The sequence below is a fragment of the Glycine max genome, chromosome 15, assembly GCF_000004515.6.
Source record: "Glycine max cultivar Williams 82 chromosome 15, Glycine_max_v4.0, whole genome shotgun sequence".
Classification (NCBI taxonomy): Eukaryota; Viridiplantae; Streptophyta; class Magnoliopsida; order Fabales; family Fabaceae; genus Glycine; species Glycine max.
This window is the reverse complement of record NC_038251.2, coordinates 1,329,904-1,352,578: the sequence shown is the minus strand read 5'-3', so window position 1 is coordinate 1,352,578 and position 22,675 is coordinate 1,329,904. Positions and strand designations below refer to the sequence as shown.

At 32.4% G+C, this 22,675-nt stretch overlaps 2 protein-coding genes, 1 long non-coding RNA gene and 1 other non-coding gene across 5 annotated transcripts; 3 read left to right on the top strand and 1 right to left on the bottom strand.

Annotated features, from left to right (window-relative positions):
- Window positions 1-3,541: 3,541 nt before the first annotated feature.
- TRNAS-CGA (transfer RNA serine (anticodon CGA)) lies at window positions 3,542-3,623 on the top strand. The gene has a single exon. It is a non-coding gene; the product is annotated as a tRNA-Ser (tRNA).
- Window positions 3,624-3,775: 152 nt separating this feature from the next.
- On the top strand, window positions 3,776-6,700 carry LOC100797694 (pentatricopeptide repeat-containing protein At3g02650, mitochondrial). 2 transcript variants are annotated; one of them, XM_003546438.5, is made up of 2 exons: window positions 3,776-5,656; window positions 5,932-6,700. In XM_003546438.5, exon 1 carries the CDS (start codon window positions 4,021-4,023, stop codon window positions 5,635-5,637), a length of 1,617 nt encoding a protein of 538 aa, XP_003546486.1. In that variant the 5' UTR covers window positions 3,776-4,020; the 3' UTR covers window positions 5,638-5,656; window positions 5,932-6,700. The 2 variants fall into 2 exon arrangements, with proteins under 2 accessions (XP_003546486.1, XP_040865723.1); XM_041009789.1 differs by having other exon boundaries at window positions 3,776-5,668.
- Window positions 6,701-10,429: 3,729 nt separating this feature from the next.
- Window positions 10,430-13,895, top strand: LOC100783401 (transcription factor bHLH68). The gene is made up of 10 exons (XM_006597097.4): window positions 10,430-10,726; window positions 10,823-10,989; window positions 11,274-11,556; window positions 11,690-11,764; window positions 11,974-12,039; window positions 12,302-12,367; window positions 12,532-12,588; window positions 12,795-12,836; window positions 13,091-13,141; window positions 13,559-13,895. Exons 2-10 carry the CDS (start codon window positions 10,844-10,846, stop codon window positions 13,682-13,684), a joined length of 912 nt encoding a protein of 303 aa, XP_006597160.1. The 5' UTR covers window positions 10,430-10,726; window positions 10,823-10,843; the 3' UTR covers window positions 13,685-13,895.
- A 6,341-nt stretch (window positions 13,896-20,236) lies between these two features.
- On the bottom strand, window positions 20,237-22,344 carry LOC121173599 (uncharacterized). The gene is made up of 4 exons (XR_005888736.1): window positions 21,879-22,344; window positions 21,468-21,650; window positions 20,897-21,360; window positions 20,237-20,458 (listed from the first exon to the last, which is right to left on the bottom strand). It is a non-coding gene; the product is annotated as an uncharacterized lncRNA (long non-coding RNA).
- Between the last annotated feature and the right edge of the window lie 331 nt (window positions 22,345-22,675).

The following is a 22,675-nucleotide window of genomic DNA, read 5'->3' as shown; positions in this document are numbered from 1 at the left end:
TGATCCCAGTATGGGAGGCTCCTGGTTAGATATAATGCCAATATGCTATGATTAAGCTATAGCAATAAGCTCAATAGAGAACTCAGTGGGGCAAATTAAAGATCGAATAGGGCTAAAACCTATTTTTGATTTCTTCAATTCGATCATTCTATTTTATTGTATTGTTGCTCTAATTCACGAAGGTATTATAAAAATAATAAATAATGAAAAATGAATTAAAAGTAATTATACATATAAAAGTTGGCGCCTTTTACCGTGCACAAACTAGATAGGTCCTGCATCATGTGAAAAGAAGATGGAGCGTTAGATATGAAACTTTTATAATTAAGGGTTAAGATAAGTGCTAGTCTACCATAAAACACACACGGAAAAAAAAAACAGGTAATTGAATGGCCAGGCTGGGATGGAGCACCAAAATCCCATAATGATAAAAAAATTTAGGTAACCACCATAATTAAGATTTTTGACTTTTTAGTGAAATGTCAAGGTAATTTTGAGAGCTCCAAAAGAACATCATTGATCGTGAGAAAAGTTAGAAAGGAAAAGGAAAGCTCATTAATTACTTGATACATCAAAGAATGAAATTAAGGCACAAGTGATTGCACACGTTGAGTCTTGTTGATGAGTCAGCTAGAACAGACTGGAGTTGAAACAAACATTTAGCTTAGCTGCATGATCATTAGAGGAAATATATATATATATATATATATATATATATATATATATATATATATATATATTCTTGTAAGTTAAAAGTAAACTGAATTTCCAACAAGAGTTACTTTGTTTCTGCGCGCAGTTAAGTCAATACTAAGGTTTTTAAAATTACTATAGCAGTGACGTTGTAACTGTTGTTGGTTGATTCAGGTGATCAAGAGCCGACACGAAATGCAATTACACTGTGATGTAACAAGCGCACGTTCTAGTGTCAAGTGTGAGGGTCCCGTGGGAAGTCCAATGTAACGTTAACGTGCAAGTTGAACAATGCACAAGTGAAAATGACTCACTCATGCACTTATGATTTTTTTATTAGATATGACATATATAGTAATATATATAGAACTAGTATATATATAGAAATTAATGTATCTCACTTAACCCGCTAATGAAGATTTTTGCAATGTTTTAAGGCTTGGGTTCGTGGACCAGAAATTTAAACCTTTGTTGCAAGATTATATGACATTAGAATGAAATTAGAAAAACGAAAAACACGCTCAGAGAAGCCTGAGAATGACATACAGCAATAAACAAGAGGTAACTTGAGAAGTTGTATATATATCAGTAGTCTCTTTCTGGACACCAACCCAGCGCACTTGAGCGCAGAAAAACCCATGAAGAAAACAGACTTCTGAGAAGTAAGGACACAGATGAATTCTATATTTACAGCGACAACCCAATTTCTCAGTGGAAGTTGTGTGTTTGGAATCTTTCCAAGTCATGAAAAGACTTTCAAAAGTTGCAATGATGTTGATTGAGAGCATTTAGACTTCGTGAATGCATTATCTTTTTCAAATACTCTCTCTCTCTCTCTCTCTATATATATATGATAAATTGTTACGGTGTTTGGATTCACATTTGATCACTAATTAATATATATTATAGTGATCAAATATTAAACTTTTTAATAACCAAATATTTTTAATTTCATAACGTTACTCAAAACAATTGTAATTAACAAAAGAATAATGCAACTCTTCTAAAAAAAGAATAATGTAATTATAGCAACATCCTCCTACTTTCCATTATATGGTAATTATCTGTAAATATTTAATGTGTTTTATATTTTTTATGTTATTCAATATATTTACTTTTTATTTAATAATTTTTTTAATAAATTACTAGAAAGATTTATATGAGAATAAATATAACATTATTCTTAACAAAATTGCTATTGGAATGAAATCACCTGCCATTTATTTAAACATGGAATGGAATGTAAGGCATTTCAGAAATCCTTTAGTTAGTTCCAGCATTTCAGAAAATTAGAAGGGTATTAAGGAAGAAGAAAAAAAACCTTCTATCTCTAAAAAGTGGTAAAATTTGTAGCAACTAAGCCATCATTGCATTTAAAGGTTGTAATGTAAATCCAATCATAGCGAATTGAGAATAGAAGGTGTGGTATGTGTTTCTCAGAACTCACAAACCCAGTAAACAGAAAAGAACATCATGGGATGTATGAAAAGTGTTTAAAATTAAATGTCATAATCTCGAACCATTACCGTTAGTGTAACTAATCTCGTGGCAATTAGGAAATACTCCTCCAAAATAATATTTTTTCGTTTAAAGTAATATCCGTTACTAATTTAATTTAAGGTTCACCTTAATCTTTAGGTTGCTAAAAATTAAAGATAAATGCACACTTTAAAAAAACTTTAGCTCATGGCAACTAATTACAAAGAAATGAACTTCTAGACTTGCAAGTTGCAGCCATTGGTATTTAAAGTAGTAGTACACGGGTGGTATAATTAGAAGAAAAAAAATCTCTCTTAAGACAATATTGTATTTAAAGCGAGTAAATAAGATTATATTTTTCATTAATTTGATTTAAAGTGCATTTTGATATTAATATAGCAAAATTTAAAAGTGACACATGGTCGCTTTAAGAGACATGTTCATGGAAACTGTTAGGCATCAAAAATCGCTTCAGATGCAAAACCTATGAGATGTAACTTTAGTCAATTTAAACGAATAACCGTAGAAACAACCCGAATGAATGATATGGCTCCTTTTAAGTAAATAAATCTATTGCCACTGATTTGAATTAAAGTCTCATATAAATCAACTCATTACAAATTAATGATGTTTTAAATTTTGCTTTTTCATCTCATAAATCTCGTCGTTACTTTTGGATAACCTAAATTTAAAAATGACGGTTGAAGGCTAACTTATCCTAAATCCTATTTAAAGGATCAGAAATGGGCCCAAGCTTAACAATGAAACTCTGCATTCATTTCTGCAAGATTCTAGTTTGGTGCTTCCTGCATTTCTACTATTGCTTTCTTCATTTTTTTTATTATATTTTGAAAAGTCCATTTCAAAATACAAATAAGAAATGCAGAAAACAATAATGATAGTGAGAGCGCAGGAAGTTTTATCCAAAATTCTATTGAAAACTGAAATAACTAGCTCATATTGAACATTGAAAGAAGGAAAATGATATACATACGTCCCTTAATTCATAAAATATACCTCTCTTCTCTCTTTTATTAATGAATTTATTAAATATCCTTCTTAAAGGATATTTTAGTAATAAAAAATATAAAAAGGAAAAGAAAGGTATATTAACTAATTAAGAGAGGTAAATATATCAAAAGCCTTGAAAGAACCAACCCGGTACTCCGAGGTTGCACTTGCAGATTAGTTTAGTGGGCTTTAGACACACTCTACGTAGTGGGCCACTCCGAATCCAAGAGAAGCTACAATCCCATGCTTGCAAATGTCGTATGGATCTTGGACCAAATAAAATTCATCCTTGGCGCATTATGGCGCCAGCCATTAGCCAACTTGTTAATTCTTCTTGTTTTAAAATTATCCAATTAACGTCGATATGTCCGAGTGGTTAAGGAGACAGACTCGAAATCTGTTGGGCTTTGCCTGCGCAGGTTCGAATCCTGCTGTCGACGACTTTTTCCATTTTCTGAATCTGCATAATTTAAAATTTGTATTTTTTAAGAATTTTAATATTTTATAACATGACATTATATTTAATTTCATTTTCTGAAACTGCATAATTTGATGCATGAAACAAACTTACACAATTAGAATAGTAGAAAGAAATTTGAAAAGAGAAAAAAAAAAAAAAGAGAGATCAAATTAACATGCAGTTCGCACTTCGCAGAGGCAAGTGCGTTTGCTTGCACGCAAAGGCTGCGAAAATGAGTGAAACGCTGTCGTATAAGTTGTGACATATTAAAGCTGATGCTTTTATTTAGGTTACGCACTTACACTTACAGTTAAGAAGAAGAAGAAGAAGGCCGAAGAAGTATCAAATTAACACATTCTCGATCGAGAAGAAGAAGAATGTGGACGCGGATACTCGCACGAGCAACACGTGCAGTTACCGTTGCCGGCAACTATTCACCCATTCACCAACGCATCTGTGACCCTATCTTTCTCAAAATCCCCAAATCAACTTTTCCCCAAATTTTCAATAACCCTCGATTTTTGGTCACCTCCAACCTCGACAATGAGCTCTCACCGGATTCTTCAGTGAACAGCGGTGACAGACAGCTCGCAGAAGAAGGAGAAGGAGCAGGAGGAGGAGGAGACAGGTACGAGGTTGATTCCGACAAATTGGAAAGTGTGCTGCGTCTTCTCCAAACCAGCGCTGATGGGTCCCTCGAGTCTTGTTTGGATGATATTGATTTGACACTGCACCAGCAATTGGTAACGAAAATAACCGAAACTCCGTTTGTTTTGAGTGAGAATCTGATAAGGTTTTTCTGGTGGGCATGGAGTGAGAGATCATTGGGGGTGACAACCCCGATGGTGGAGTCTCTTGTTTTGGCCATATGTGGAAATGATGTGAGGAAGAAAGAGGTGGTGTACTCGTTGTGGGACTTGGTTAAGGAGATTGGAGAGAAGGAGAGTGGAATCCTCAATGTGAAGATTCTCAATGAGTTGATTAGTTCCTTCTTGAGGTTGGGGAAAGGGAAGGCCGCATTGGAGGTGTTTAATAAATTTGAGGCTTTTCACTGTGTTCCTGATGCAGACACTTATTACTTTACAATTGAAGCGCTTTGTCGGCGGCGAGCTTTGGATTGGGCTTGTGGTGTTTGTCAGAAGATGGTTGATGCGCAGATATTGCCTGATGGTGAGAAAGTTGGCGCCATTTTGTCTTGGTTGTGTAAAGGGAAGAAGGCTAAGGAAGCCCATGGAGTTTATGTGGTGGCAACGGAGAAAGGGAAACAGCCACCCGTGAATGTGGTTAGCTTTTTGGTTGTGAAGCTCTGTGGAGAAGATGAAACTGTGAAATTTGCTCTGGAGATGTTGGAGGATATCCCTGAGGAGAAGAGGGAACGAGCGATAAAGCCGTTTTTGGCGGTTGTCCGGGCGTTGTGTAGGATTAAGGAAGTTGATAAGGCCAAGGAGTTGGTGTTGAAGATGATTGAGGATGGGCCGCCGCCTGGGAATGCTGTTTTCAATTTTGTTGTTACGGCTTATTCAAAGGCTGGGGAAATGGGGAAAGCTGTGGAGATGATGAGGCTGATGGAAAGTAGGGGCTTGAGACCAGATGTGTACACTTATACTGTTCTTGCTAGTGCTTATTCAAATGGTGGGGAGATGGAAGAGGCACAGAAGATCTTGGCAGAAGTAAAAAAGAAGCATGCTAAGTTGGGACCTGTAATGTTCCACACTCTGATTCGTGGATATTGCAAGTTGGAACAGTTTGATGAGGCTTTGAAGTTATTGGCTGAGATGAAAGATTATGGTGTCCATCCCAGTGTTGATGAGTATGACAAGTTGATACAGTCTCTCTGCTTGAAGGCTTTGGATTGGGAAATGGCAGAAAAGCTACACGAGGAAATGAAAGAGAGTGGTTTGCATCTCAAGGGCATCACGAGGGGTTTGATTAGAGCTGTCAAGGAGATGGAGAAGGAGGTTGTGGAGGCTGGGAGCATTACTGCAGCAGTGTAAACATTGGTTGCTCTTTGAGGTTGTGTATGATGTGAGAGGCCTTTAGTTATAACTCTTTTCTGATTAGCATACCATTTTGTTAGGAAGTTGCCATCTTAATGCAGAAATAATTGTGTGGAGGAAATTTAAGAAGTGATTGTTGATGTATTTGATGTCTTTTACATGCATTTTTTTTCTTCCTTTTATAATATTGAATCAAGTTGGCCGTGTTTTATATTTTTCCTTATTTTTTATTTCTCATGATGATACGTGATTCTGTTGGATAATAATCAGTTTGCATCCTTCCCCCTTCAGACTCATACACAGACACACCAAGAAGAAGGCTGTTTACAAGTGGAATACATAGATGCAAAAGGCTTAGTTAGTTGCTTACCGTATTTGCTGTATTTGGTTGATTGAGATTCTCTTTCAATGAGTAGGGAGTTGATCACGATTCTGAATCCAAAAGGCTGCCTTGGATTTTGGTAACTATGTGGAGGGGAAATATGGAGGTGGTTTTGTGTTCGCAATATGTTTTTCTATGCTTAACAAAGTGCTGTATTGATGCTTTTTTTGGGTGTGGAGGTTTATGGTCTCTATCAGGATGCGGCTCAAGCAGTTGGTGTGCAGGTGAATTCGTGGGCTTAATGTGTGTATAAAGTGAAGCTTCTACTCATATTAAACAGACAGCAGATATTGGAGGTTATTACTTTAATTAAATTAATGAATTTGATTTTGTATTAGTAGATTATCATTTCAGTTTGGTCCAGCGGGGGAGGAGGATATGAGGCAATGGATGACTGTTCGAGGCTCTATACTGGTTTTGTTTTATTTCAAAGGGACTTCGTTTTATTTAGTTGAAATGGTTATCAGGTGTTTACTGTTTTATTTTGGGTAGTGTGGAATGTTCTATGTACTCGGGTGATTATAAAACATACATGGCGATGGCTTTTAGTGAGTGGGTTTTATGTTTACTGCATGATGGGTACTGGTTTGTAGTGGTCACTGTTTTGTGAACCTTTTTCAAATGTACTCATGCTGCTCAACTCAAGCCATATTAATAAAAGTAATTTGCCTATAAAAATAAAAATGAGTTGGTGGTATCTAGATTAATTTGTGATACCTAATTATATGAAATCTTGGATTGCTAACAAGGAACATGACTATAATAGTACTTGCATCCCCTGTTTCATTGATAAGTGGCAAGTTTTAGTTGATGCCCTGTGTTATGATGTAGCAACCTGTGTTGTGTAGTGTTACTTCTCTACAAATGAACATTTAATCCTTGTATATCTTAATTATGCATAGATAAGGGGGGTTAGGGGTTTGGAAGGTGGATGCGTGTTGCAAAGGAGGATCATTATATTGCTGTTTTAATGATGAAAGATATATAGGGGCTGTGGTACAGTGGTAGATGAGGAGTGAGTAGTGAATAGGGGAAGTTGTGGGGCTGGGTGTGTGTGTGTATATATATATATATATATATATATATATATATATATATATATATATATATATATATATTAATTACTTTTATTTATACTTAAATGGTGTTATATACACTAAATTCAGTTATCTAGTTCATGAGTAATATATACTAATAAGTTATTTTTACACACAAGATAATCAACTTATTCGTTTCAAAATAATAAAAAAAATGATGCATTTATGGAATAAAAAAACAATGCCTAATAATAGGATTCATTTTTTTTTGAAGAATAATAGGATTCATTTAAGATGTGTTAAAAGTAAAAAAAAGAGATGTTAAATTAGAGAGAAGAGTTTCTTAGATTATAAAAAAGTAAGAATAAGTGATGTATAATGATAAAAGGAACTTCTGTTATGGCATCTTCAACCCTCCCGATTCAATTTTCCTATCCAATTCAGAGAAATTAGATGAAATGAACTATCCCGTTTGGAAGCAGTAAATCAAGAGGCTTGCTTGTGCACATTTAGTAAAATCTCAGACAGAGCCATGATTAAGTAGTAATATTCTGGTCAACAACAATCTGTGTCTTAATTAAGTTCTCTTTTGTCTAAATTCTAAATCTCAAAAAGCCACATAATATGCATCCAAGCTAGTATTTAGATTTGTAGTTTTTATCTTTTTCTTTAGCACTATTCTCTTTATCGTTTACTTTATTGATATCAACACAATCTGCAGTTTTAGTTCACTGCAATTAAGAAATAAAAGTAAGACGTGTGTTCCCATTTGATTATCTAGAAATAAATGCATAACTACAAAATCAAAAACATAATATTCCTTCATCAGGTATCAATCATAAAGAATGTCAGATGGAAATATCTTTATTACAACTGATGGAAGCAAATTTTTTAGAATAGTGAAGCTAAAAATGGATTTTACTTCAATCAGCATCTTGGGGAACAACTTCAAGCTCTTTAGTATAAAAAATCTTGATGTGGTGCATATCAACAAAAACTTTGAACATTGTAGACATAAAAGGAAAAGAAAAATGATAATTGCAAGCATCAGTCCAAGAACAATGCAAAATACTATTTATAAGAGACATGAAGCCTAATCTTAAACCTTAAGAGACTTAGAGTCACTTTGCCAACACAGTGCTTAATACACATACAACAGCAACACAGTGCCTACTAAGCACAGGTTCAATTGTGCCTGAGTATTATATCAGCACAGGCTAAATGAAAGAGTTTAAAATTTCAAACAGATTTTTAGTTTTTATAAAAAAAAAAAAAACATGAGGCGTAATCTAAAACTGCCGAGTAATAATTATGAAATCTGAACTAATTTGATATATATATATATATATATATATATATATATATATATGTGGGTTAGAGTATCTCTTGTACTCTTTTAATAATATATATATACCTTTTTCCTATATATAAAAAATGTGAATCAACTTTTAATTTTATACAATTAAAATTTTTCTAATACAAATTTATAGATATAAAAAATTTTGGTTTTAAAAACTTGATAAATTAGAATTGAAATTTTTAAAATAATATTATTAAAAAAAGATAAAATGACAAAATGATGTAAAATAGTTGATGTGAGGTGACACACATTGATAAAGAGAGTATATAAATATAAACAGAAATCCTTACTCTGAGTGTGATCATTTAAATTTAATAAATAGGAGTTTGTAATTAAATTAAATATAATGTTATATATTTTAATATAAAAATTAATATTTATGCATATAAGTTTTAAAAGGATTTTTTTCTTTTCTTTTGGGAGCTAAGACTATACCCTTGCCTCCAACATCCATTCTGCCCTTGAAGGATACAACATGCAACATTATTCTCACATGATTTTTAACATTTTCTTTTTACACTTATCTTTTATGAAGAATAAGAAAGAGAGGAGAATGTGTCTTTATATCTCTTTTATCATAAAAAAAAAACCAGAAAACGTAAATGAAAAAGAGTATGTAAATTAATGCAGCAATAACATTTTTTTATGGGTGGGGTGTCAAGGAATATAATAATGAAGCTGAGAACTTAATTTATTCATTATCTCAATGATCCTTCCTCTCGATCCAAAACTTTTTAGTCAAAAAAAAATTCCCCTCGTAAGAACGTTCATGAGAACTAAATTTAATCATGTAACGTAGTTAGGACAAAAATATTAGGTAGTCTTGGATTATCAAGTGTTCATTATTCTGATCAATTTTTATGTAATGTATTCGAAGTTTTTAATTTATGAAAAAAATTAACACTCCAAGATATCGTATGATTTTAGAACCTTATTCAGACCATCTAATAGTTTTTGGTAACTAGGAGTCTAGGACTTGTGCATAATCTTTAAAAAATATTTGTATGGTAATATAAAACACGCTAGACGTTAGTTGCTCCGTTTCTATCGTACTAGTGAGTAACAATGATGCAAAAAACAGAAGATTGAAATATGTAGGGCAGTCGCCCCTTGTATTGTTTGGTTCGTCCGTACAGAATTGTTTTGGTGGCAGATTGAAATAGAAAAATCATCTCTATCTTTTAATTTTTCTTATAATGTTAGGCAATTTCAACCTCCAGTAGCTGTTTTTGAAGGAAACAACATTTCTTATGATTTGAGTACTAACCTTTTCTTATGCTGCGTCTGCAGCAATAATTTTGGCCATTAATATTAAATTTAAATTTAGATTATTAAAAATAGAAATATAAAAAATATATTTATATATTTAATTATGAAAGGTTAATATGCTGCCGCTAGAGTAGTAGGGATGTAGGACTATAGAGAATCTAAGTCCTTTGACATAAGGTGGATTGCAAAGGGACCATCTTGAGAACAAGAAATTAATTATGTTGATAATGACATGCGCGCATAAAGAGTAATAAATCTCATCATATAAGTCAATTAATATAAAAAACAGGCAATTTCGATGCTTAATTGCATCTCTTGTCTCTTCTGAAACGTAGAATCCGATTCACCCAATGAAATATATAGAGAATAATAAGAGTATTAATCAATTGTGACGGTTTAAATTAATTAATTACGTTAGTAGTTGCCTGTATTATTTGCTAACGATTTGTGTTAGTTAATTTGAATCTTACTTCAACATCATGTTGGTGATTTAGATTTGTATTGTAATTGCCAAAAGGCTCTTACTCATGGGCAATTCTTAACATTTTCTGCTTTGGTCTTTTTATTTTATTCAGCCTCTAAATTTTGTATTTTAATTTGTTAAAGTGAATTATTGCTGCAAAGAATAAAGAAATCATCTAACATTGAACTCAATACTATTAATTAGTATTAAATTATGCCTTACCTCTTCCCCCAGCCCTAGCTATCTATCCCTGAAACAATCCCAAGGTGGAACCCCAAATTAAGGAATTAAGCACTGAGTAAGTATTAACCTCAAAACATTGCCCACCAGCTTTTCTGCTCTACTTTTATAATAAAGCAAAAGTAGGAATAAAAAGAAAAACTGAATAGATGAAAGAAAGTTATGAGAAAACAACATAAGCAAAGTTCCTGAACCCCATCTCTATAAAATACTGTGAGACCCCAAAGCTTTAAGTTTCTTCAACAGCTTGTAAGAAAGCAAAACAGTACAGAACTCTCAAACCTTTAGCCAAGGCTTGTTTGGGTGTACTGTACATACAAGGAAATATCACAAAGGTGAAAGTGGAAAAGTAGAAGGAAAAAAGGAGATTGAAATTTATTTATTTTTAATTATTTTGAAGGCATATATACGTGAATTGAATTTTTTCACAGGAAACTCTTCCAGTGCAGCAAATGATGGTTGATAACCCTAACTGGTGGAGCATGCATCAACAACCTTCTTTGATCCCTCCCCAATATGTGTTTCCTCCTTCTTCAATTCCTTTTAATTCTTTGACTGAAAATCAAGAGCCTCCTCAGTCATGGAGTCAACTGTTTTTGTAAGTAAACAACCCACCCTATTGTCTCTCTCTTTTTGTGTCTGTGAGGGTTGTGTGATGTCTAGTTCATTTTATATGTTCTACGATGACTGCATGTAGTAGTTATCGTGTCTTATAAATGCTAGAAAAACTGTTTGCATGTTAGATAATTGGTTAACTGCGGGTTGATCAAAGAACTATATATGCATTTTGGGAATTGGTGCAAAGTCCAAGGAGCTTCCTTTTTGTTTACTTATATATAAGAGTGAAAATTAACTTTGCTGGGTTTTGTGTTTGTTTCGCAGTACTGGATTACCGGGAGAAGAAGAGAAACTTGGGCCTAAGAAGTTGGAAAACTGGAATGTCCAAGATCTTAATACTGCTTCTAGAGTTCCATTTCTTGATGTAATAAGGCAACAAGTTTCTCAAAGGGGCAATTTGTACGACCACGGGCCATCTTGGTCACATATGGTGCCTGTTTCTTCCCCCGTGTCTTGTGTCACTAGCTTCAGTAGTAATAATATATTGGATTTCACTTATAACAAGTCAGATCATAGGAGAAATCTACAACAAGACCAAATATCCAAGGTAATTAATTCAGAAAAAAGAGTTAGAGTCTCTTATTAATTCTTTCTTATTTTCTCATCCAAACTTGCTACTGATAGTATAAATATCCTGACATGTTATTCAAATTGATTAACGTCTCTTTCTTATGCTCTAGTGTAATAGCACAGCCACTGTTGGAGTTTGTAAAAAGGCTAGGGTTCAGCCATCTTCAAGCCAAGCACCTCTCAAGGTGACTCCCTCTCCCCTTCTTTCTTTTCTACTATTTCTTTCTCATTTGATGAAGGAACTTGTATATATGTGAGTGTTGTCGTTCTTGATTGTCTGTGTTTGAGACTAATATTCTTTCTGCTGGCAAATACTTGTTGGAAGAGAGAAAAGCATATATATACAAGAAATTCATGTAATTAATGATTTCCATGTATGAATATTGTGAATCAGGTGCGGAAGGAGAAGCTAGGTGATAGAATAACAACCCTTCACCAACTAGTTTCCCCGTTTGGAAAGGTAATCAACTATACTTTAACTGATCAGTTATTATAATAAACAAACCATACACAACCATAAGAGAAGAGAAACCATTACAAGTGCCTTTGTGTTTGGTTTTAAAAGTCCCTCATGAATAGCTCTTTTCAATCCTTCCAAGATCCAACTTCTGTGTACCTCTTTAATTATCTTTTGCCATTGATTGGAACTTCATCACTTTTAACATTGAAGAAAAGAGAACTTAACATGACCCTTCATTTTGTGATGTGCTTCACTTTTGCAGACTGACACAGCTTCTGTCCTGTTAGAAGCCATAGGATATATAAGGTTCCTACAGGGCCAAATTGAGGTGATGTTTCTCACACATTATTTATACTAAGCTATTCAGAGTCAGTGAAAGCATGCACTTAAAGTTTGACCAATATTTATTGATGATGCTTTTCTCCAAAAACATTCTTCAGTTATGGGAGTTATAAAATTTTATTCCTTTTTCTCCTCCTTGAATGGATGCAGGCACTCAGCTCTCCTTACTTGGGCAGTGCATCAAAAAACATGAGGAATCAACAGTCTGTAAGTACCCATTTCCCAAAGTCTCTCACTCTCTACAAAGACTTGACACACTAGTTTGAGCAGGACAAAACTGACATATATATATATATATATATATATATATATATATATATATATATATATATATTGTTGTATTGTATGTACTAGAATATTATATAATTAAAGGGAATGTTTCTTCCTTAAATTTTTTTTTTTTCAAACAACAGGTACATGGAGAAAGAAATTCTGTTCCAGAGGACCCCGGTCAGGTATGCTTTATTGGATCCATAAATTCATTAGAATCAATTTATGAGCCCTTATTAGCAATTATTGAAATATTTAATCCGCTAAAAGAAAAGCCACTGAAAGTTGAAACAAGAAGATTCCTCAGCTTTTTATAACATATATACTTTAACGCATGAGATAAGGCTGAATTGCTTGTTTGAAGTCAAAGAAAGGTTCAGACCTGTGAGAGAAGTGAAATTACTAACTAATACTTCTCTTTTTTTATTCCCATATCTAGCTGTTGAATGACAATAATATTGGCCTGAAAAGAAAGGGAGCTCCGAACCAGGTACATATGCATTCTTTCCTTTTAATTTATACGAAGCTGTGGTACTCGATGAGTTTAGTATTTTTCTTCATTTGACTCTTTGTTGTTTTGAATATTCAAGGCGTACGCATCATATTCTGATCACGTAAGTTGTCATAATTACAATCAGTTGTACTACTATCATAGTGGGCAAAATTAAAATGGTTAAAGAAATTAGATAAAGTAATAGTTTATCACATTATAAAATAATTTTATAATATTATTTAATCACACAGATAATTATATATAATAATAATTTTTAAAATTAATATCTGATGATTGGTTAAGAGTGTGAAAAGCTTTTACACTTACCGTATGTGCATGCATTAATGATTATTAAACTCTAGAAATTAACTGTATCAAACATTGCATGATTCTTAATTAGTATTGATTAATCAGGATGCGGAAGATCATAAAGCTAAGGATTTGAAGAGTAGAGGGTTGTGCTTGGTCCCGGTGTCTTGTACCCAGAATATGCATGTTGGAAGCTATTACTGGGCGCCCGCATACGGCAGAGGATTTTAACATGTAGCCAATTAATAGCAACGATATATCTTTTTCAGAGGAAGACTATTTGATATAATATATATAACATCGTGAGCAGTCAATCTGTGCCAATGAATTAAAAGGTTGATTGCTCACGATGCTATGCCTCATATTCAATTCTAATTTACCCTTAGTTTGTTAAATTAGTTATGCACTCTCTCTGATCTACTTAGAATAACTTATTTTTTAAGCTTTGTCAAAACATTATTAATTGTTTGGTTCTTCTAAATATGCGTTGGGGGGGAGCTGGAATTCTTTCTTATTTTGTTCACATGATTAGTGATAGTTGCTGATAACTATTTTAAATTCAGTTTTTAAAATTGTAATATCAATTTTTTCCCTTCCTTCTCCATCTAGAAAATTCTTTTTTTCATTCTATTAATTAATGCTTCAAATATTCGTGGAACTAATTAACCATCTTAATTTGTTACTGACGACATGGACACATTAATTCTCGTGTAATAAATAAGCTATAGCATTCGTTTCTTCGGATGAACTTCATAGAAGAAGAAGAGCGCTCAAAGACTTCATGATGGTTAAATGAAAGAAAACAAAGGTGCATAGCTCTATCATATGAAGAGAAATGGTAGCAAACTCTTTAATATATTTTTTAAATACACGTTATATTATTGATTGAAATTTATTCAAAATCATAAAATTAAATAATGGGTTTTAATTTCACTTCAAATTTAATGAGTCGTCTCACTTATGATTTTAATTTTATAATTTTTAAATAAATTTTAATGAATAATAGAGTGTATTAAAGAAAGTATGTTAAAATGTGTATTGTCAACACTAAAACAAAATGAAGGATTAATAGAAGTGAATATTAGGTTTAAATCTAAATTTGTATAAATTAAGAAATGTGCAGGTGATTTATGAAAAAAAAGAAGAAACAAATAAATAACACGATTGTCAACCTAAAAAAATATTATCGCTTTATAAAGTTACATCAAACCATGCAACGATTGGATGCATAAAATATTCATGAAGGCGAGATTAATTTGAAGTAATACCTATATGCATGTGTAGAAGTAAAATCAACTACTTTGAAGCAAGAGATAATTTATACGTGACATTTAAATGTCATTCTTTTTCTTTCTGGTTTTCATTAATTTAGACGTCGGAAGGTGATCTATTTCTTGACATTTCTTATTCAGGGTATGCATATAGTATTTGGAACATGCACGCACATTTATTGCTATTGTTGTTTTGTACGCAGAAGTTTTCTATGGCCGCGAGGAGTACTCATTATAACTATTATGGATTTGTATTTGTTCGTTAGTCATTGTTACTGGAAAAGAGCTAAAATTGAATTGAAAAGAAAACAATTTGTTGTCAGAAGGTTATGGCAGAGATTCATGTGGCGTGGCTGACTCGAAAGTTCATATATGGACCCCGTCTTAATCTCTCGGCTCATCTTTGGACCACTTTTATGATCACATTATACTCAAGTGCACCCATTTCCTCTTAATTTCCAAGTGACGCTTTCATCATCCTGACGCTGCATATTACATCATCCCAATTGCAATGTACTAGTATATATTAATGTTAGTTTCAATTCATTAGTTTTGATTGGTTGTAATATAATTTATTTTTAATATATCACAAACATTGATTTTGTCTCTAAAGACAAATATCAAGATTAGGGTATTTTCCTTAATTGAATATAGAGTGTAATGAAACCAAATTAAAATAAAATTTTAATACTTTTCATAAACAAAGAAAGGAAAAAGGGAAGAATAGATAAGGGTTTGGAAAACAATGAAGATGAGGTATAGAGAATAAGTTTTTGTACATTTTTTATATAAAGGGTTGTTTTGGTATAATGAGTATTTATGATAATAAAAATTTAAAACAAAAGAAAAGAGAAGTATACTTGGCAAATAGGGGAATTGTAAATAGCAAAAGTCATATTTGAATGTTTGGCATTCCCTAATCCCTCATGATCCTGAAAATTTTGTTAGAGAATTCATATTCTCACAACCACAATTGCTATCCATTTTTTGAAAAATAGTGGGAGTAGACAAAAATGTTCCTCTGCATATTTTCTCCACCCCTTCCCCTTCTCTCTTTCCCCATTCTTCTCATCACCCTTTCCCCTTCTTCTTGCATTTTTTTTCTTCATTTTATACACAATAGAAGTACGATTTCATTGATTTTTAATCTAGAACACAACGAAATTTTACTTTCATTGTATTATTGGATAAATAACACAACAAAATCATGATTATGTTGTATAATTGGGATGAGAGTAAAATTACAAAATGAAATCATGAATTCGTTGTGTTATCTAGGGGTAATAAAAAATTACACAATAAAATTGTGTTTCCATTGTACAATTGAGGGTGAAAAAAATACACAATAGAAATACAATCACAATTTTTTTTTTTGGAATATGGGTAAAATGCACCCACATGTGTTAGTGCCAATAGCAATACCCATTTGCTATCTCTTAGTAAATTTTTAAAAGCCCAAAGAAAAGCATGGGCCTATCTCACTTAAGTGTAGTTACATAATCCTTTTACGTATCCTTTTCGTTTGGACCTTTTGCCCACTGTATCACAAAAGTTCAGGGTAAAAAGGCAACAAATAATGTTCTTTAATGTTCTTTTTATTGTGAATTGGATAATTATGTTAAGCTGAAAAATTATTTCAAAACGTGTACAAAAATTTAATAATATTCCTGCTAAATTATATATATAAATATTATAAAACATGTATAAAAATCAACCTGGCCCGTGCAATAGCACGGGTATCAAACTAGTATATTCAAATAATTGGCCTCTCCTTTGACAGCTGGAGCCATTGGAAGACGCAGACATTAGTTTCTTCTTGAGTAGAAAGTAGCATATATGTTCCATACGTCCCCAACGCTAGATGTGTGTGTGAAGAAATCCAATGAACAACCTGCCCACAACATAAGCCCCTCACAAGAAATCTTAATACAAAGATAAATCCAAGTTGAATGCAATTCTCTTGGCACTTGGAAAAATGAAATGAATTAAGGAAGGAACGCAGAAAATGCGACATTCATTTGTAGAATAAACCATAAACATTTTAAAGTGAAAACTTAAATTAATGTGAATCTTGAATTCTAAGCCTAGCTCACTCAATGCCGTTGATGGAACTTTAATATGAAGTGCTCTATGTAAATATCAGATTAAATAGTACAGATATGTAATATTCAAATGCTAAATAAGATAAACAAATGACACGTTCCAATTAATGCAGATGCCTATCCAGAATGTCATTACCATGCGTCGAGATTCCATCACTACGAAGGAAAAGATCAAATTACCTTGTCTAGGTTCTGCAATCTTCGATAGCCATATGTGAAGTATGCTATGTGAAGAGCATCGTTTTATTATTTCATGCATATGAAATAATAAAACAGCCCCCCCTTAAGTTTTATAAAAACCCTCCCCCTCTCCAAATTCCCTTTTCTTTTAAATAACCCATCCCCATCTCTTAAACCCTCCCACTTCTTTCTATTTTTCCATCTCTCAACCTTTCACTCATTTTCTTCTATTGTTTCAAAATTTATTAAGCTTATTACATCCAAGCACGGGAATATGATTGAAGTAAAAGGAAATATCACTCATTTTCTTAAATTTTTTATTTGATCTCTTTAAAATAAAAATTTATAATCCATTGTGTTAAATAAGTATTTTATAACATCGTTTAGTTATGGATTGTATGAAAAGTATTATGGATTATTGTGATTTCCTCAAAACCCTTGATTTGCTAAATTTGGAAATTTTGCCTAATTTTTTGTTCTTTTATTTTAAATGCTGAGATCTTATGAAAAATACGATGATTGATCCTCTCAATGACATTAGAAGACATTGATTGTGTTCTTTTGAGTGTCTAGTTAATCTACTTAGTGTTATTTTTTTTTAAATTCTTTTAGGAGAAGAAGTAAACTTCAAAATAAATATTCTTTTGTGATCTTTGAAATTTTAAGAGTACTTGAGAATAAAGGAAAATATTTATTTTCGCTTGATTGAAATTTATTTTGAGATTTTTTATAAGGTATTTAAGAATGAATATTGGATTATAATTTATTTTTTATTGTGAATTCATGATTGATTGTCGTTCGCTCGCTACAACAAAGAGATAATGTAACCTATGAGTCAATTACTTATGGTATATTTATATTTTCCATTTGTCACAAGGAAGATATAATGTAACCTATGAGTCAATTACTCATAGTATATTTATATTTTTCGTTTGTTGCAAAGAAAAGATAATGCAACCTACGAACTAAATGTCGTAGTTCTATAATTACCATTCGTCACAATGAAGAGATATAATGTGATCTGTGAGTACATAGTGGAATGAAAGTTTGATTATAAAATTATTGTTATATATAATTCTAAAATTTTTCAAGAGAGTATACAATAGTTTCTAAAAACAAGTTGTATTTATTTTGCTTTATTTAATGTCATTTAAATTCCTTTTGGATGTAAAAACTTTAGCTATGTTGTGCTCTCCTTCCTATTCGCCATGTATTTTATGCCCTCATTAAGTCTTTGTGACTTATCCCCTTATTTTATTTTTTATTTTATTAGATATGCAAATAGTGGAATAGCTAACTTTCTGGGATTTGCTGACTTATCCAAGAATTTGATTATCTTTTGGTAGGCCTTCATTACATTTGATGGATAGTTTTTTTTTTTTACTCCAATCTAATGCAGTTATAAGGATAAGGGTAGTAATGGATATAGAGAGAATTCCTTTATTTTGAAATTTAAATGATCCTCTCTTATAGATATGCTGATTATGTAATTATGTTTTAAGACATTTTCATGATTAATATTTATGAGCAACATTACTATTAGTTAATATTTTGGACAATATGTTAAGGGTCTATGTTGTAATTTGTGACCTTTATATCTAATTGTTGGATCAAAATATATATCTATATATAAATTTATTTGGATATATTATATGTTTTTACAAATTATTTAATATGGGTTAGATTAGTGAGATTAAGAAAATTATAATTTATACGTCGATCATGATACAAGAATGAATGATGATATTATAAAAGGTTTTTGAGCCAGTGAAGCATGGACCAAGATAATATTGGTCATCAATCAAGAACAAGTCAAAAGTACCACACTTGCTGAACAATATAAGTTTCGTTCAAAATTCACTAATACGAGACGCCTTTTTCTAGAATGACAAAATCAAAAGATGTAAATATTTCGGGGATATCTGTTGTTACAAAAAACAGTTTTCTGTTTTTTACAAATTAAAGCACAATAAATTTCACATGTCTGACTTCTTAAAATAGGTTTTGAAAAGAATAAGCGTGTGCTTGATTGTGTTTTTGTTTTTTAGGTTTTAAAAATTATTTTATAAAATGATTTTCAAAAAAACATATTTTTAGAGAATAGAAGTGAGGAAAGATGTAAAAGTGTAAAAAGAACATTAGTAGAAAACTGAAAGTAGAAAATCAAAACTTGATGTTTAGTTTTCTTGGTTTTAAAAATTGAAAAATTCCTCTCATTGAAAACAAGTCGATTTTTTTTTAGTGTACAGGTAAACATAAGCATTTCTAATTTATTCAGATAACTAAATAATAATACCTGCCACATACACATACGTTGATAGCTAAAAATATAAAATTACCTGAGAAGCTGCAAGCCAGTGAATTATGGCCTTTATTGCAGGATCTTCGTCAATAATCCAATCTCCCGTTGCAACCCCAATGTTATTGTCCAGGTCCATCCCATGATACAGGACACCACAGAATGACTTATTAATGTCACTGCAGGAGTGAACAAGCTAAGTTAAGAATTTGTTTAATATAATAGCCTTGAACATCCTTAAATACCTGAAGGGTAAATTGTTAAACACAAGGAAAGCTTCGTTTTTTAAGAAAGAAGAAATATTACTAAGCAAAACCAAAATGTATGGCGATTATTATAGCCATTCTGTGCAGTAAGGAAGACACATTATTCCAAAGGATTGGGAATAAGAAACTAAAGGCAACTCTGGAACGAGTTTCTACACCTTGCAGGTTATCCATGCATGTAAAAACACACTTTTCATAAACGATACAAATGTGCAGACATCAAACAATGAATTTTTAGATTACTCCCACATATAACAGCGATTCTGTATTCTAAAAAGAAGTAGCCACATAAAGCAAGATTAAAATACCGGAGGAGAATATCTGCCGTGTATTCTCTTGTCATCCGTGGGATACATAATTCACCAACTGCAACGATCCTGGTTTTCGGTCTTCCAATACTAACAGAGCGGGTTGGGGTCGGATTTTACTTACCTCACTCCCACCTCTAAATCCCCATTTATCCCTTGCCCCCGCCTGAAATCCAATGGAATGTAGATTTATCTCCCTCCCCCCCACCCCGACATACTTATAAAATTCTATAAAAAAATATAATTTTTAAAAAATATTATTTTAAATAATAATCATAACATATTTTTAGATTAGATATGACAATATAAAATTCAATCCAACACTAACATGTTATAAAATTCAATCTAATAATTTCATTTCTGTAAATCCAACACTAACATTAATGATTAGCAGGATCTCCGACCCCGAACCTGACTTTAGTTATCCGGAAAAAATCCTAACCCGATCCACTCAACTCAAGTTTTCATAGGGCGGGCCCGGGATGTATTTACCGAGTTCGGGTTCCATTGTCATGCCTAATACCGTCCCTGTCTGGTTCATCCACATGAATGCCACAATGTCGAAATGATGATCGGTACCTAAAGAAATCAGGATTATCGCCATTAAGTTGCAAATGAAGCAGCGAGCAAATATAGTAACAGTGAGTAAACAACTGAAACATAAAGTGATGTAACATAAAAAAAAATGAGTATTTTTCAATATAGTTCACCATTTGCATGCTGTATATCATAGTCACAAATAACAGTAAATGTTCAATCTTTATATACTCAAGTGTTAAGAAAACTGTCAACCAGGTGTGCAAAGAAGAAGTAAGAAAAATGGACACAGAACGGAAGAGAAAATGGAGAAGATTTACTATGCTAAGGATAATAATCAATAAACATGTTTTTCTTCCTCCATATTCAAACCAAATAGAAATGGAAATAGAATCCCCCATCACATTTTAATGTAAATAAAGACAGTAGTAGGCATCAACTATTTCTCATTCAAGTTTATTTCCATATAATAACACTAACCCTCTATAAGTCGAGAACCATTCTACACCAACAATTTCTGTAGCCTCATTATCTGCCATGGTTGGCAAGAAAAGCATGCCAGCAATCAATTTCTATAGCCTCATTTCTCATTCAAGTTTATTTCCACCTATATAAGTCATTTATAAGCAAATTTATTGAACATCAACAGGCTAAAACCAAATGTTCAAGGGACAACAAAATATCTCACAAAATTTACAAAATGATGAAAGGTGCTAAATACAACATGTACACAAGACTACATGCATATGCTTATATCAAGAACTACAGAATAAAGGCTATAATAATTGCTAAAAACCAAGTATAAAAAGGTTACAGGTGGAAATGAAAACATATTATATCTCTCTAGCCCCAATGCCAAGAGCATCTCCCCCAAAAATTTTACATGCAGAATATACTTCTACACCTTTACTTGATTGATCTTCAATTTGCCCTGAAGTGTGAACCTATTAAAATGCCAAAGTATTGCCTATTACAAACCAAATGGATCATTTAAAAAAATTAAAAGAAACTAGTTTTGCTCACAATTGCAATATAAATTTCCTTCAATCACCTCAAATTTGCATAAAGGAATAGCAGAATTGCTCCAAAAGTTTGCATCCTTTGGGAGTAGGAGTACTCTTCGCTCAAATGAGACGTTGCCCTGTCGCATAACATTACTTATCCTTTCAAAAAGCGAAGGATGCACCAAATCTTATCTACCTGTTTTCTAATATAGCAATCATCAAACAGGTTCCTGAAATATAACAGAAAGTATTCAATATGGACTATACAAATATCAATTTTATCTCTCTCCCATTCAGTCACTCTCACACACAAACACATATCTATATATGAAGTGCCGCAGCATGTTAACACTACTAGTACAAAACAAGATCAAATTTAAGACTAAAAGAGCAACTGAACAGGTGAATGAGAAACTTGCGAGATCCAAAAATATATGTGGGAAACAAAAAGGTCATACCTGTGAAGTCCCCTTGCCAAGAGCATCTCCCCCAAGCTTTTTACCTGCAAAATACACCTCAACAGCTTCACTTGATTGATCTTATGTGAGCTCTGAAGGGTGAAACTATTAAAATGCCAAAGTACTAATTATTAATCGGTAGTTAATATATTATTACACACAAAATGAATCATTTAAAAAAAAAAAAGAAATTAGTTTTGCCGACAATTTAAAAGAAATTTCCTTCAATTACCTTCAATTCCCATAGAAGCGTATCAGACATGCGGTGAGGAAAGTCAGACAAACCATGTAGGGTGACAGGCAGTACTATTCGCTTGAATGAGACAATGCCCTTAGGCATATCAGAACTTATCTTTTCAAAATAGAGAATGATACACCAAATTTTATATATCTATGTGATTTTTTTTGCGCAAATGAAGAATCCGGAAAATGAAGAAAAAAATGACATGTGAAATATAATACAAAGTGTTCATTATGGGACCTAGAACAATACAAATTCTATCTTTCTCACTCCACACACGTATCTAAGATATATGAGCAATTGAACAGGTGAATAAGAATAGGAGCAAGCAAAAGATTCCTTACACAAACAATTGATCGAAATTGATGGTTGGCAGGTCTATCAGGGAATAGACAAAGTAATGAGCAACCAAGAAGAGCAGCAATCAACTCCTGAAAAGATAAAATTGAAAATGTTAACAACTATATCTGTCTTCGGAATGCATGCCAAAATGAAATTTGATTTTGAAACCATTCACAAAAAAAGAAAAGATAAGAAACTAACTAACTTGGCTAAG